This window comes from Hypanus sabinus, chromosome 4 (genome assembly GCF_030144855.1).
Source record: "Hypanus sabinus isolate sHypSab1 chromosome 4, sHypSab1.hap1, whole genome shotgun sequence".
Taxonomy (NCBI): Eukaryota; Metazoa; Chordata; class Chondrichthyes; order Myliobatiformes; family Dasyatidae; genus Hypanus; species Hypanus sabinus.
The window spans coordinates 102481678-102498472 of NC_082709.1; the positions used below are offsets into that span (position 1 = coordinate 102481678).

At 40.8% G+C, this 16795-nt stretch overlaps 1 protein-coding gene across 3 annotated transcripts in view; it reads right to left on the reverse strand.

Annotated features, from left to right (window-relative positions):
• The window catches only part of LOC132393039 (cilia- and flagella-associated protein 44), a 210917-nt gene that overhangs the window by 30304 nt on the left and 163818 nt on the right, over positions 1 to 16795 (reverse strand). For all 3 annotated transcript variants that reach the window (XM_059967770.1, XM_059967768.1, XM_059967769.1), the window contains 3 exons: positions 14773 to 14903; positions 10587 to 10703; positions 10011 to 10212 (listed from right to left, as the gene is read on the reverse strand). In XM_059967770.1, coding sequence (XP_059823753.1) covers positions 10011 to 10212; positions 10587 to 10703; positions 14773 to 14903 — 450 coding nt within the window. The remainder of the gene's footprint in view (positions 1 to 10010; positions 10213 to 10586; positions 10704 to 14772; positions 14904 to 16795) is intronic.

Sequence of the window (16795 nt, forward strand, 5' to 3'; positions counted from 1 at the left end):
TCACTGAAGCTGTGGGACAGCAGCTCTACTAGCTATGCCACAGTGCTGCCCAGATCCTGGACAGATAGAGACAGTGTAACACAAATTCTCTTCTCAGCATCTCGTAGAAGTGCTAAATGCTATGTTCCAACACTTATGGGCTGCCCAGCACAATCCTCGCTGATTTGATTAGATACAAACAACACTTTTCACTGTATATTTCATTGTAAATGTGACAGATAAAGCTAATCATTAATCTTTAAATTACAGAAGGAATTTCTAAAGGAGTTCATGAATCCATTCGCCTTGACAAGTAGGATTAAGGAAAACCGCAAGGCATTCTACACATATGTGAAAACTGAGGATAGCTAGCGTGAGAATAGGAGCAATTAGTTTGAACATAGAACATAGAATAGTACAGCACATTACAGGCTCTTTGGCCCACAATGTTGTGCTGACTCTCAAACCCTGTCTCTCATATAACCTCCCACCTTAAATTCCTACATATACCCGTCTAGTAGTCTCTTAAACTTCACTAGTATATCTGCCTCCACCACTGAGTCAGGCAGTGCATTCCACGCACCAACCAGTCTCTGAGTTAAAAACCTTCCTCTAATATCCCCCCTTGAACTTCCCTCCCCTTACCTTAAAGCCATGTCCTCTTGTACTGAGCAGTGGTGCCCTGGGGAAGAGGCACTAGCTGTCCACTCTGTCTATTCCTCTTGTACACCTCTATCATGTCTCCTCTCATCCTCCTTCTCTCCAAACAGTAAAGCCCTAGCTCCCTTAATCTCTGATCATAATCCATACTCTCTAAACCAGGCAGCATCCTGGTAAATCTCCTCTGTACCCTTTCCAATGCTTCCACATCCTTCCTATTGTGAGGCGATCAGAACTGGACACAGTACTCCAAGTGTGGTCTAACTGGAGTTTTATAGAGCTGCATCATTACATCGCGTCTCTTAAACTCTATCCCTCGACTTATGAAAGCTAACACCCCATAAGCTTTCTTAACTACCCTATCTACCTGTGAGGCAACTTTCAGGGATCTGGGGACATATACCCCCAGATCCCTCTGCTTCTCCACACTCCCAAGTATCCTGTCATTTACTTTGGAGTTTGTCCTTCCAAGGTGTACCACCCCACACTTCTCCATGTTGAACTCCATCTGCCACTTCTCAGCCCACTTCTGCATCCTATATTTGCAAGGAAAATGGCTGAAAACTGGAACTTAATGGACCAAATGTGAGGTGTTACAGTTTGGGAGGCAAATTAGGGTAAGTCTTACACAATAAATGGTAAGGCTCTGGGTTATGCCTGAGAACAAAGGGATCTGGGAATACAGATCCATAATTCCTTGAAAGTGGCATCATGTGGAGATAGGGTAGTAAAGAGAGCTTTTAGCACATTAGTTTTCATAATCAGGGAATTGAGTACAGGAGCTGGGGAAGTTGAAGATGGTGAGACTAAATTTATTGTATGCACCTGGTCATCTACCTACAGGAAATATATCAATAAGCTTGAAAATGAACAAGTATATGGCTGGTGTACCATATCAGATCAATTGCAAGAATGTGGTGAGTGCACATGCAGCTGATCAACCGTGCGGTGAATTGACTGGGTCTCCCACACGTGGCAGGCACTCTCTTTTGGGCATGGGCTTTCAAGTGTGTATGTCTTTCATCTTGCCGGACCCAGTTCATTGCTCCCACATTGCAAGCTTTTCCAACATGTTCCATTACTAACATGAATCTGTAAAAACTTCTAATGGTACTACTCCACATGCAATGCGTAACATTTTATAACCATATAACAACTACAGCACAGAAACAGGCCATCTCGGCCCTTCTAGTCCGTGCCGACGCTTACCCTCACCTAGTCCCACCGACCTGCACTCAGCCCATAACCCTCCATTCCTTTCCTGTCCATATACCTATCCAATTTTACTTTAAATGACAATACCGAACCTGACTCTACCACTTCTACTGGAAGCTCATTCCACACAGCTACCACTCTCAAAAAGGATAGGTTAAATAGGTTAGTACTTTATTCCCTGGAGTGTAGTAGAATGCAGGGAAATCCTACAGAGATATACAAAATTATGAGGGGTATATATAGATGGGGTGAATGCATGCAGGCTCTTTTTTCCCCTTCAAGTTGGGTGAGAATAGAAATAGAGGTTATAGGTTGAGAGTGAAAGGTGAAATATTTAACAGAAACCCAAGGGAGAGCTTCTTCACTCAGAGGGTGCTACTGGAAGTGGTAGATACGGATTCAATTGTAACATTTTCAAGAAGTTTGAATAAGTCACGGATTGAGGAGGGGGATTTGGAAGGATATGGTCCAGGTGCAGGTAGATGGGACTGGATGGGCTGAAGGACCGGTTTCTGTGCTGTAGTATTCTATGACTCCATATTAAATGGATGTCAAATTCATTTTACAGTTATATAGTTAGGAGCAATCTAGACTCCTCAAAAAATTGATTGTATAATTATCAGTATTTCAAATCAAGTGAAGTTTATTGTCATTTAAGTATATACAAACACACACATACACGTATATATATATATATACACAATGCAGCAGGGAGTTCAGAAGCCTAATGGCTTGGGGGAAGAAATTGCTTCTCATCCTGACCATTCTTGTTTTTATACATTGTAGTCTCCTGCCTGATAGTAGAAAGCCAAAGAGGATGCTGGATGGATGCATAGGAATGCTAATTATACTAAGGGCCCTGTGTTTTCAGTGAAAGGTAGTATGGATATCACTTAGTCACCAATGAATACATCATTTTTTCTTATGTAGATTTTGTTAATCAGGAATGGAATTGGATAAGTAATATAAATTAATAGTAATGAGTTAAATACAACAGCAGAGAAGAAAAGCCCCTAAGGACAAATGGTTTCCATGTCAGCATTTTAAAGTTAAGGAATGTAGCTGGAAACATTGTATAAACTCTTCATTTGGTATGTTTTTAATCAGAGAATCTGTCATGTACAATTTAAAAATTTAAAAATGTTTAAGTGAGAAACTGGAATATTACCAATTAGTTAACCTGTTGGTAAATTAATGCAGTCAAAAAAGAGTGACTACACATACATTTTCCAGATGATTGGAATAAATCAAGATGAATAAAACTGCACTGACTGATGAGCCTGATTTAAACGTTTGTTGCCGTGGTGATTGAAGTACAGTAGACAGAAAACAGTGGCAAGTAGTGCAACAGGTAGAGAAATTCAATCACCCAGCGTGTGGTGTTGCAATCTGAATAATATGTTTCGGTGAAACAGTATGTGTTGTAATAAAGGAGAAGCACTTGCAACTATACAAGTGACATTAACTTCATGCGAATGCAAATTGTAAGTTTCTCAATGAACTGTTCAAGTGTTTGTACATGTAATTCAATAGACAACAGGTGTAGGAGTAGGCCATTTGGCCCTTTGAGCCAGCACTGCCATTCACTGTGATCATGGCTGATCATCCACAATCTGTACCCCATTCCTGCCTTCTCCCTATATCCCTTGACTCCACTATCCTGAAGAGCTCTATCCACAGGCTTCGTAGATGGATAGGTTCAACACACTACTTGGGTAAATTAATCAGCTCATTAATCACATATAAGCACAGCTTATATTCTATGTCGATCATCCTCATGTAGATGGTGTCGAACATAGAACAGTACGGCAAAGCCCACTCCAAGAGAAATCTAACCCTTCCCTCCCACATAACCCTCCATTTTCCTTTCACCCATGTGCCTATCTCGGGGTCTCTTAAATATCCCTAATGTGCCTGCTTCTACCACAACCCCTGGCAGCACATTCCATGCATCTACCACTCTGTATAAAAAAAATGCCTCTGACATTTCCCTCATACTTTCCTCCAATCACCTTTAAGTCATGCCCTCCTGTATTAGCCATTTCCACCCTGGGAAAATGTCCCTAGCTGTCTACTTGATCTCTGCCTCTTATTATCTTATATATCCCCATCAAGTCACCTCTCCTCCTCCTCCTCTCCAAAGAGAAAAACCCCAGCTCACTCAACCTATCCTCATAAGACAAGCTTTCTAATCTAGGCACCATCCTGGTAAATCTGCTCTGCACCGTCTCTAAAGCTTCCACATCCTTCCCATAATGAGGCGACTAGAACTGAATACAATATTCCAAGTATAAAAACCAGAATTTTTATAGAACTGCAAAATTACTTCACAGCTCTTGAACTCAATTCCCACTAATGAAGGCCAACACAACATATGTCTTCTTAACCACCCTATCAACCTACCTTCAGGAATAACATGCTCCATCTACTACCACCCTCAGCCCTTTGTGGTCAAGGCAATTCTGAATCTCAGCCAGGTTTCCCTGGATCCCATGGCTCCTGACTTACAGAATGAGCCGACATGGGGAACTTTGTAAAGTGCCATACTAAAATCCATGTACTCAACATCCACTGTTCTGTCTTCCTCTATGGTTACATAAAGCAAGAGTGACTGTTTCATTTGCAGGGAATCCAATTACCCACCATATTTCTGTATCTTCACAGAGGTTAGCTCCTATGCAATAAGGATCACCTCCTTCCTTAGACTGCAGTTGTGAAGATAGCATGACCAGCAGTAACAACTTGTGCTGCTGGTCACACTGTCTTCTCAACTGCTGTCAAGTTGTAATTCCAATCAATTATCAAGATTCTCAATGAGTGATTCGAGTGCCTAGATAGATCTGAAGTATGTTGCTCATCATGATCTTTCTCTTTCGATATCTGCTGCGAGCTTTGCAGGCTCCTATGCATTGGAACCCAAGGAAATGGAGGATGGCAGTGGTCGTGACAAAGAATGGTCCTCTGTAGATATGACATCAGGGGTTGCCCCAGTTCACCTGAGATCCCCATTCCACTTGCTCCATGCCCATGTAGTTAGATTCCTTCTTACCATGCTACATCTTTAGAATTACAAGTATTAAGTTACCAAAGCTCCAAGTCAACCCAGTCCATTGACTTAAGGTAGAAAGTACATAAAATCCTCTGGAAATTCAGAGCAGGGATCACATTTAGCTCAGCAGATGGTTTAGAATGGGACTTCTGTGCAAACCCATGTCAAGAGAGTTGGAATAATCAGATGACAACTTTCACACACAGGCTATGAATAAAGACAAATAGCACTGCACAATAGTGATAATAACAGGCATCCGTTAGTCTCGTGAGACCATGGAGATCTGGTATGACACCAAATACTCTAAAAACTTGTACAGATGCACTGTTAAAAGTATCCTGACGGGCTGCATCATGGCCTGGTAGGGCAATTCCAATGCGCGGCAATGTAAGAAGCTGCAGAGTGGTGGACACAAGCCAGTCTACCATTGACTCCATCTACAGGAGCCACTGCCTCAAGAAAGGGGCATCTATTACCAAATATTCCCATCACCTGGGTCATGCCCTCTTCTCAATGCTAACTTCAGGCAGGAGATATGGAAGCCTGAAGTCCCACTCCTGTAGGCTCAAGAACAGCTACTCCTACAACCATCAAGTTCTTGCACTGACCAGCATTCCCTTAACCCAACCTCAGCAATGGATTTGTCTCTGATTGTGTCTTCCTTTTGTACCAATGTAGTCTTTTTTATACTCTTCACTATCATGTAGAATTTATGTATCAATATAGAACATTGAAATCTACAGCACATTACAGGCCCTTCAGCCCACAATGTTGTGCCAACCATGTAACCTACTCTAGAAAATGCCTAGGATTTCCTTAGCACATAGCCCTCTATTTTTCTAAGCTCCATGCACCCATTTAAGAGGCTCTTAAAAGACCCTGTTGTATCTGCTCCACCACTGTCACCAGTAGTACATTCCACGCACCCACCACTCTCTATGTGAAAATTTTACCCCTGACATCCCCTCTGTACCTACTTCCAAGCACCTTAAGACTGTGCCCCCTCCTGTTCGCCATTTCAGCCCTGGGAGAAAGCCTCTGGCTATCCACACGATCAATGCCTCTCATCACTTCTATCAGTTCACCTCTCATCCTTCATTGCTCCAAGGAGAAAAAGCCAAGTTCACTCAACCTATTCCAAAAAGGCACACTCTCTAATCCAGGCAACGTCCTTGTAAATCTCCTCTGCACTCTTTCCACATCCTTCCTGTAATGAGGTGACCAGAACTGAACACAGTTCTCTAAGTGGGGTCTGACCACGGTCTTGTATAGCAGTAGCATTATTCCACAGCTCTGTAACTCAACCCCATGTTTGATGAATGCCAACACACCATATGCTTTGAGTGTCCTAAAGGCATGGGCCTCCAGATCTCTCTGATCCTCCACACTGCCAAGAGTCTTGCCATTAATAATATATTCTGCCTTCAAATTTGACCTACCAAAATGAACCGCTTCACACTTATCTGGGTTGAACTCCATCTGCCACTTCTCAGCCCATTTCTGCATCCTGTTGATGTCCCACTGTAACCTCTGACAGCCCTCCACATTATCCACAACACCCCTAACCTTTGTACCATCAGCAAATTTACTAATCCACCCTTCTACTTCTTCATCCAGGTCATTTATAGAAATGCGAAAGAGGAGAGTCCCAGAACAGATCCCTGAAGTCACCAACCTCCATGCAGAATACAAATCATCTACAACTACCCTTTGCCTGTTGTGGACAAGATCCACAAAGCAAGGTCTCCCTAGATCCCATGCCTCTTTACTTTCTGAATCAGCCTTGCATGGGCAACCTTATCAAATACCTTACTGGAATCTGTACACACTACATCCACTGTTCTACCTTCATCAAGTGTTTTGTTACATCCTCAAAAAATTCCATCAGGCTCGTAAGGCATGACCTGCCCTTGACAAAGACATGCTGAATATCCCTAATCAGATCATGTCTCTCCAAATGCTCATAAATCCTGCCTCTCTGGATCTTCTCCAACAACTTGCCCATCACTGAAGTAAGACTCACTAGTCTATAATTTCCTGGGTTATCTTTACTCACTTTCTTGAATAAAGGAACAACATTACCAACCCTCCAATCCTCTGGTACTTCTTCTATTCCTATTAATGATGCAAAGATCATCGTCAGAGGCTCAGCAATCTTCTCCCTCGTTTCCACAGTAGCCTGGGGTATATATCTCATCCATCCCAACAACTTATCTAACTTAATGCTTTTCAAAAGCTCCAGTACATCCTCTTTCTTAATGTCTATATGCTCAAGCACTTCAGACCACTGTAAATCATCCCCACAATTGCCAAGGTCCTTGTTCTTGGTGAATACTGAAGCAAAGCATTCATTAAGTACCACCGCTACCTCCTCCGACTCCATACACATGTTTCCACTATTGTACCTGATTGGCTGTATTATCACATGGCTCATCCTCTTGCTCTTCACATACTTGTAGAATGCCTTGGGGTTTTTCCTTAATCCTGCTCACCAAGACCTTCTCATAGCCCCTTCTAGCTCTCCTAATTTTATTCTTAACTGCTTCCTGGCAACCTTGTAATTTTCTAGAGCTTTATTGGTACCTAGTTTCTTGAACCTTTTGTAAGCTTTTCTTTTCTTTGTAACTAGATTTTCCAAATCCTTTGTACACTATGGTTCTTTTACCCTACCATCCTTTCCCTGCCTCAATGGAACATACCCATGTAGAATGCTAAGCAAATGTTCCTTGAACATTTGCCTCTTTTCTGCTGTGCATTTCCCTGAGAACATCTGCTCCCAATTTATGTTCCCAAGTTCCTGCCTAATTGCATCATATTTCCCCCACCCCCATTAAATGTTTTTCCCAAATTATCTGATCCTATTCTTCTCCAGCATTATGGTAAACGAGATAGACTTATGATCATTATCTTCAAAATGCTCTCCCACCAAGAGATCTGACACCTGACCAGGTTCATTTCCCAGTAACAGATCAAGTACAGCGTCTCCTTACTCGGCTTATCTACATATTACATCAGGAAACCTTCCTGAACACACCTAACAAACTCCACCCTATATAAATCCCATGTTCTAAAGAGATGCCAGTCAGTATTAGGAAGTTAAAATCTCCCATTACAACAACCTATTATTATTGCACCATTCCAGAATCTGCCTCCCTACCTGCTTCTTGATGTCTTTGTTACTATTGGGGGGGGGGGGTCTATAAAACACACCCAGTAGAGTTATTGTCCCCTTACAGATTCTGACTTCCACCCACACATAGTAGATAATACCTCCATGACTTCCTCCTTTTCTGCAGCTACAACACTATCCCTGATCAGCAATGCCATGCTCCCACCTCTTTTGCCTCCCTCCCTGTCCTTTGTGGCACACTCAGCAGCTATTCCTGACCCCAAAGCATTCAGGTCTCTGTAATGGCCACAACATCATAGATCCACACTCTAAGTTCAACCACCTTGTTTATGATAATCCTTGCACTAAAATAGACACATCTCAAACCATCAGGCTGAGTGCATCTTTGCTCTTGCTATCCTTCCTCCCTTCAAGCTGTCTCTACTTGTGCGAAAACCGCCCCATCCTCTGCCTCACTTCGATTCCCACCCCCATGCAAATCTAGTTTAAAAGCCCTCCCTAACAGCATTAGCAAACCTCCCCACCAGGATATTGGCCCCCTTCTGATTCAAGTACAATCCATTCTTTTTGTACAGGTTACACATGCCCCAGAAGAGGTCCCAATGATCCAGATATCATTGATCCACCACCTCATTCTATTTCTATGCTCACGTGGCTCAGGCAGCAACCTCAAGATTACTACCCTTTAAGTCCTGCTTCTCAGCTTCCTTCCTAACTCCCTATATTCTTTTATCAGGACCTCCTCCTTTTTTCTTCCTATGTCTTTGGTATCAATATGTACCATGACTTCTGGGTGCTCTTTTCTGGATATTGTGGACGCATTCATAAACATCGTGGACCGTGGCACCTGGGAGGCAAACTACCATCCATGTTTCTTTTTTCGCACCCACAGAATCACCTACCTGTATCCCTAACTATAGAGTATCCTTTAACTGCCATCCTCTTCAGTTTCCTGCTCTTCTAAGCCAAAGGGCCAGACTCAGTGCCAGAGGAACAGCCACTGTTGCTTCCCCTAGGGATGTTGTCTCCAGCCCCCCAACAGTTCTCCAAAGGGAGTATTTATTGTTGAGGGGGTCAGCCACAGGGTTGATCTCCAATGTCTGATGTCCTCCCTTCCCTCTTCTGACAACCATCCAGTTACCTGTCTCCTGTGGCCCTGATGTGATTACCTCCCTGTAGCTCCTGTTTATCATCAATTCACTTTCCCTAACAAGCTGAAGGTCATCAATCTGCAGCTCCAGTTCTCTAACCCCATCTCTAAGAAGCTGCAGCTCGATGCACCTGTCACAGATGTGGCTATCAGGAAGGCTGGAAAACTCCTGGATATCCTGCAGATGCATAGGCCCATCCACACCAAAGTCCTGATGAGCCAAAGCCTTACTACTCTGACTCACATTACTTCAACGACTGTTCCATTAGACAGTGTCTCCTTTTTATCCGGGAACCTTCTCAGCGACCTTGCATGTTGACGAGCTACTGTGTCTCTGCACTTTTCCCAATCAAATCTCCCTCTGAAAGAAATCCTCACTTTTAAAATCTTCTCAGTGGCTTTGCACAATGATGAGCTACTGCGTCTGTGCACTTCTCCCAACTGAACCTTCCGCTGAAAGAAACCCTCGCTTTTTAAATCCTCTCAACAGCCTTGCATGATGACGAGCTACAGCATCTGTGCACTTCTCCCAATCAAGTTTATATTCCATGAATTGACATGTAATACTGATGCAAGTACCTTATTGTGCTTGTGTACATGATGATAAACCTAACATGATTTGCCTTAGAAGGCAAAATAATGTTGAAATGTAAAGTATTTGTCAATATTTTCACAACTACCTATTTCAGTTACAGCATGACTATTAACTCTGACCTTCGGCATGCCTTTGTGCCCATTTTCCTAGACACACCGGTGTCATTCATTGATGAGCTTGCATTGATGGTTTCTGACAATATTTCCTCCTTTTTGCCATATACAGTAATTACCTGCTATTTCAGCTTCCATCTTTGCTTTGTCTTGGAGAAGTTGCACGTGTTTCTGTCGTGCTTGCTTATACAGCTCTCGTTGCTCTGTCGTCTCCACGTGAAGCTCTTTGATCCGATTTTGCAGCGATGTTAAAGCCACACTGGTGAAGACCAGGCCAGAGACTAAATCATTTGGCATGTCTCCGTTGACAATATACTCTATCTGCCATTGTAAGAAAAAGGATACTGTTTTTTTCCATCAATTACATAGGTTTTGATTACACCTACCTCATTTAGTTAACAACATTAAAGATGTTATGCAAGAATAAGCAGTTGTTGTTGTATCTTGTTTAAGTAGTTTGATGCAGACTTAGCACTCAGATGAAAGTGAATCCTGTGTCCTGTATTTGTCTGTTATTTTCTTTACATGTACATGTTGAGTGAATAAAATTAGTGTGTGTTGTGTGTATCAAAATTATGCAGCAAATATCAAAATGTAAATATGAGATTTCACCATCTATATCATTCTTCATATTAAATCTCAAATGCATTGAGTTTGAAATTCCATTATAAATTGATTTAAATTCATTCTCTTACCTGATGCAGTTTCAGAGGGACAACCACGTACAGCTCATTCAATTTCTGTTGTTTTTCTCTTTGCAAAACCTCTAGATCACGTTTAGCAGATTTTACTGTCCCATCAATAGCCTTTACCTGCATAATTATGGTACAATTACATAGTTGAACAAAGCTCTAGGCTCCTAGTGTCTATTGACAACAAATGCAATTGGATTAATGGCAGTAACAGTCAATGTGTTCTGACTGGAACTTGACTAACATCTGCCAACTCTGAAAATTTCAAATAGAATTGAAATCTCAAATTTCTCTTTAGTTTTTCATGAATACAGACATTTCTAGACTTAGCCCATTCTCAACTTTACCTAGGTTTCCATCATTAAACATTTACAGGAGTTGATTGAAAGAGAGTAGTAACTGATAGTTTGGTTCAAAGAGTGAATTTATAGAAATGTCTTCAGTGTAAGATGGGTATAAAGGTGTAGAGTCAGTTATACAGCAATGGAAACAGGCCTTTGGCGCAATGAGTCTCGGCTTCCATCAACCCATAATAGGTCATGCTGGGTGTATGAATACCTGATTTCTGGATGCCTGTAAGTACATATGAGTAAGCTCACATAGTACTATTAAATTCAAAAGTCTGATATACTGTATGTACATCTGCTCATTCTTATGAGCAGCAGATCAGAACTAGTTTCCTCCTTCGCTGCACTTTTAGCAACTGTTCTTTTTTATCAGTCTTAGGTGCTTTAGATGCCATTCATTACAGTATTGTGGAAGTATTTTTACCATACAGTGATATTTGTGTACAGTGCATTCCAATTAATTTGGCTATCAGTTAATTGAAGCATTTATTTGGAACAAACCTTAAAGAACAAAAACTAATCAAGAAAGTAGCCAGGATTCAGTTTGTTTATTTGGGAGATTATGCTGATTAATTAAGGACAGGAGACTCATAGCAAAGTTTCTAACTAACATCAGTTGCATGCACAAATGCACTGAATGACACTACACTGTGCTTAGAGAAAACTTTTTAAATAGCATAAGTTGTGTTCAAAAAGCAGGGCCTTTTGTCACTGATAGTTGGTGAGAAAGAAGAACTTTTGACAACTTAGATCTGTTATAGTTACTGCAATTCCAAACATTCAAGTTTGGAGACACCACAAATGACTGGGTGTGAAAATGAAATGATTTCATTGCTTCAATCAGTTAGGAACTAAGAAGAATTTGAAGGTATCGACAATCATCTTGAATGCTACAATGACAATGAAGATTTGGAGGATACAATTGTCAAAAGCATTGTATGACAGTCGTCCATTATCACTGTACACTGTACCAATGTACACTAGATGAGTTCATCCGCTGGTAACTATTTGGATCTAATATACAGTTTTATAGTGCTGTAGTAGTATTGATAGTGTCTTAATTTGTTCTGTATTTTATTTAAATACTTAATTTATTACTCAGTTTAATGGTGGTTGTCTTTTTTATACCTTTATAACTATTTCCATGGAACTTCATCTAATTAGGCAAATGCTTAATTGAGCCAAATTGTATTCATCCTGATATGTCCCAATTAACCAGAATCTACTGTATTTTCTTACTTATGTTCAAAATCAGTATTTTGAACTTCTGTAAAAATGGAACACATTGGTTCTCAAGGTCATCCTATATACACAAATCCTTTTACTAATTATTTTGTTTTACAATTAATGGTGAAAGTGGAAACAAGGAAACTGAAGAGGGAATTCATGCTAGACCTTCAATAGAATCAGGGGCAGAAACAAATGTAGTCACTATTACTAGGGAGAATGTGATTGGGAAATTTGAAAACTCTAAAGGTGGGTAAGTCACCTGGACTGGATGGACTATATCCTATGGTTCTGAATGAGGTAGCTGAGGAGATTGTAGAGACACTAAAGTGATCTTTCAAGAATCACCAGAGTTAGCAATAGTCCCAGAGGACTGGAAAATTGTAAATATCACTCCACTCTTTAAGAAGGGAGGGCAGCAAAAGTCAGGAAATAATGTGGTGTTTAGCCTGACTACAGTGGTTGGTAAGATTTTAGGGTCTGTTATTATGGATGAGGTTTTGGGATACTTGAAACCACATGATAAAATAGGCAGGTCTGCATGGTTTCCTCCAGGAGAGATCGATCATGCCTAATAAAAATTATATTATTTGAGGAAGTAACAAGCAGGATAGAGAAAAGAATGTCAGTGGATGTTGGTTACTTGGTTTTTGATAAAGTGTCACACCTGATGCTGTTAAACAAGGTAAGTGTCCATGGTATTACAGGAAAGGTACTAGCATGAATAGAAGACTGACTGAATGGCAGAAAGCAAAGGGTAGGAATAAGGAAGTTTATCTGGCCGTCGGCTGTGACTAGTGACTGCTTGGTCCACTATTTTCCATATTATATGTTAATAACTGGATGACAGAATTAATGGATTGTGGCCCAATTTACAGATTATACAAAGATAGGTGGAGAGACAGGTAGTGCAGATGAAATAGGGAGTAAGCATAAGGATTTGGATAGGCTGATAGAATGAGTAAAGAAATGGCCCGTGCAATACCGAATAGGGAAGTATTTTGGCATGTTTTTTGGCAATAGGAATGAAGGTGTAGACAATTTTCTAAATGGGAGAGAATTCAGAAATTCAGGAAGGAAAATGCAATGTTAGCATTCATTTGGAAATAATTAGAATATAAAAACAAGGCTGTAATGCCGAGGCTTTATAAGACATTGGTCAGATCATATTTGGAGTACTAGATCCCATATTTAAGGAAGGATATGCAGGCATTGGAAGAGCTGGTTTAAGAGAATGATCTGTTAGATGAAAAGGTTAATTTATGAGGAGCATTTGATAGATCCAGACCTGTACTCGCTGGGTAAGAGGAGAAATCTTTTACCAATACGCAATATTGAAAGGCCTGGATAGAGTGGAGGTGAAGAGGATGCTTCCAGTGTGGGAGAGTCCAGAACAAGAAGGCACAGCCTCTGAGTAAAAGGATATTCCTTTAGAGTAGAGATAAGGAGGAGTTTTTTTAGCCAGATGATGGTGAATCTGGAATTTGTTGCCAGAGATGGCTGGGGATGCTGTCATTAAAAAGGAGATTCATAGCTTTTTAATCCGTAAGATGGACAGGAGAATGGGCTTGAAAGGGAAAAAAATTAATTTGCATTGATCAAATAGCAGAACAGACTCAATGAGCTGAATAGCCTAATTCTGCTCCTATATCTTCTAGTCAATGGAGATGGAAGTATCAATTGTTTTTGGTGGACTATTCACTGATCTCTGACAGCTGTAGCTCAGACTGTTGATGGAAGATAGAAATGTAGGGGCTTTGAGCACAACATTTCATTTTTCCTTAATATGAAAATTATGCCACAGTACTAATTAGTAACACATGATACAGTTTAACCTCTGTGATATTTTATCCAAAATGGGGCGCATGCAAACTTTAACTCAATCACAGTAAATACACTTGTGGCCAAATTCATGCATAAATTTACCAATATGTTCACAGCACCATGAGACTGCACTCTTTACCATCAGGATGATGCTTCTGGATAACCAAAAGGTTACCCAAATACAAAGTTTTGTATGTGTTAAGTAAATTATGCATGGATTCCCACTGGAAATGTAGGAGAGTAAGAGACAGAATGTTTTACTGGAGGGAATGAGACAAGGTGGATAAGTGGGAAATGGGAAAGTCTGAATTTTCCTTTTGGCTCATTCTTGTTCTACTTTGACCTACAAAGTAAAATAAAAATTCACACATCAATCCTCCCCTGATTTCCCTCAAGTAGAGAGGCCAAAGACTCAGTGGTCAAAATGCTTTCCATTTCTAATCAACATTGTCAGAGCCAACTAAGTTTAAATAAAAAAGGTTTATGGGTGTTTTGATCAACAGGTCAAAAGCCAGATATGAGGTTATCCAATCCAAAGTGTTATGGAATCCAATCAGTCATGTAGATCCTTGGCTACTCTACCAATAACCAAAAGATATTTTCTGTTTATCACATAAAATTGCTGGACTTGTTGGTACCTTCTGAACTTCTGGGTTACAACTGGACCTTACTCAGTGTTACTGCACTTCCTTTTGACTGAACTAAAGCCTTGCATTCTTGTTAGTCAGTTTAATCCTGTTCAGAATATGAATAAGAATATTTATACAGATAGAAAATGCCAAGAAACAAACCTTTTTAGCAATCAAATCATATTCCTTCTTTATTGAGTCCTGTGTTTTTTTCTCTTCGGCTATGGTCTCTTCGATATCCAGGCGTTTTTCTCGAAGTTGCAGGGTGTTTTCAAATAGTGCTGGGTCACAAGCTATATCAAGAAACGATACCATATCAAACCAGATATCAGGAAACCAGTTTACAGAACAAGCAGATTATGCTGTCTCTTTGAAAGACAACTTAAAGCTTTCCTGTTTCTTAATAGCCTGTATTTGTCCAGAATAATCCCACTTCTCTATAATCTTAAACCAATCTAAAATTAATTCAATTGGCCATTCTTTCTTTATAGCCAAAGATCAATACCAAGCTATTTCCATTGTTCAGCAAACTAAAATTTCAAGTTCAAGTTCCAGATCATTGTCATTCAACCATATACACATATACCACTAACTGAAACAACGTTCCTTCAGACCAAGGTCCACAACACAGTACGCACATATGTTACTACTGATGGTGAGGACGTGGATATGGTGAGGACTTACAAGTACCAGGGGTGCACCTGGATGACAGACTTGAGTGGAGCACCAACACAGAAGCTGCATACAAGAAGGGCCAGAGTCACCTCTACTTCCTGAGGAGACTGAGGTCCTTCACATGTTCTACCAGTCAGTTATTGCTAGTACAATCTTCTATACGGTAGTGTGCTGGAGCAATGGCATCAACATGGGTGATGCTAGGAGGCTCAGTAAACTGATTAGAAAGACTGAGCCTCTGTTATAGGACTCAAACTAAACACACTGAAGGCTATGGTAGAACAAAGGAAAATCCTGGTAATTCAGGACAATGTTTCTCACCCTCTGCATGCCACCTTGGCTGAACAAAGGAGCACTTTTAGTAACAGACTAAGACAACTGCACTGCTCCAAAGAGTGCTATATGAGGTCATTCTTATCCTCAACCATTAGGCTCTATAATGAGTCAATCTATAGCTGGAGAAGTGATGGCCCTCTCCCATTGGACTACCTGTGGTAACTTATTTTTTATTCTTCCTACTTTTCTAATATTTATATTTGTGCACTTATAATGCTACTGTGACTGTAATTTCCTTTGGGATCAATAAAATATCTAAATATCTATTTTTAACTCACACACAACACACAAGTAACATTACCACAAATAAACTAACAAATAATAAAGTGCATTAACATCTCAAGTTAAAAGGCAAACAGTATAACACTTCTGGCACTTCACACGTGATGAGACCTGGGAAATGGTAAGGAGTTCTGTAGTCTCACAGCCGTTTCTCATCCTAACAGCCCTTGTCCTAATGCCATGGTACCTCCTGACTGATGGTAGAGGGGGGGTCAAACACATTGACCGGAGAGATCATTGACAATGCTAAGCACCCTGTGTACACAGCGCTCATGACAAATACCTCTGATGAGTGGAAGTGAGACCCCTATGACCTTCGTAGCAGTCCTTGCAATTGTTTATGGAGACCAGCAATCAGATGCTTTGCAATTTCTGTACCAGACAGTAATGCAGCTGGTCAGGACAGTCTCAATGGTGCTCCTGTAAAAATTGGTTGGACTGAGGAGGAGAGAGCCTAAATCACCTCAATCTCCTCAGGAATTGTTGATGTTACTGCCCTTTCTTGACCGAAGTGGTGGTGTTGAGGGATCAGATGAGATTGTCCATTATGTACATTCCCAGAAACTTAAATGCTCTCTAACTCTCTCCATGAAGGAACCATTTACATGCAGTGAGGAATGATCTGCCTGTGCCTTCCTAAAATCCTCAATCATCTCTTTGGTCTTGTCCACATTGAGACTCAAGTTCGAGGAAATCTGCAGATGCTAGAAATTCAAGCAACACACACAAAATGCTGGTGGAACGCAGCAGGCCAGGCAGCATCTATAGGAAGAAGTACAGTTGACGAAGGGTCTCAGCCCAAAATGTCGACTGTACTTCTTCCTATAGATGCTGCCTGACCTGCTGCGTTCCACCAGCATTTTGTGTGTGTCGCTTGAGACTCAAGTTGTTG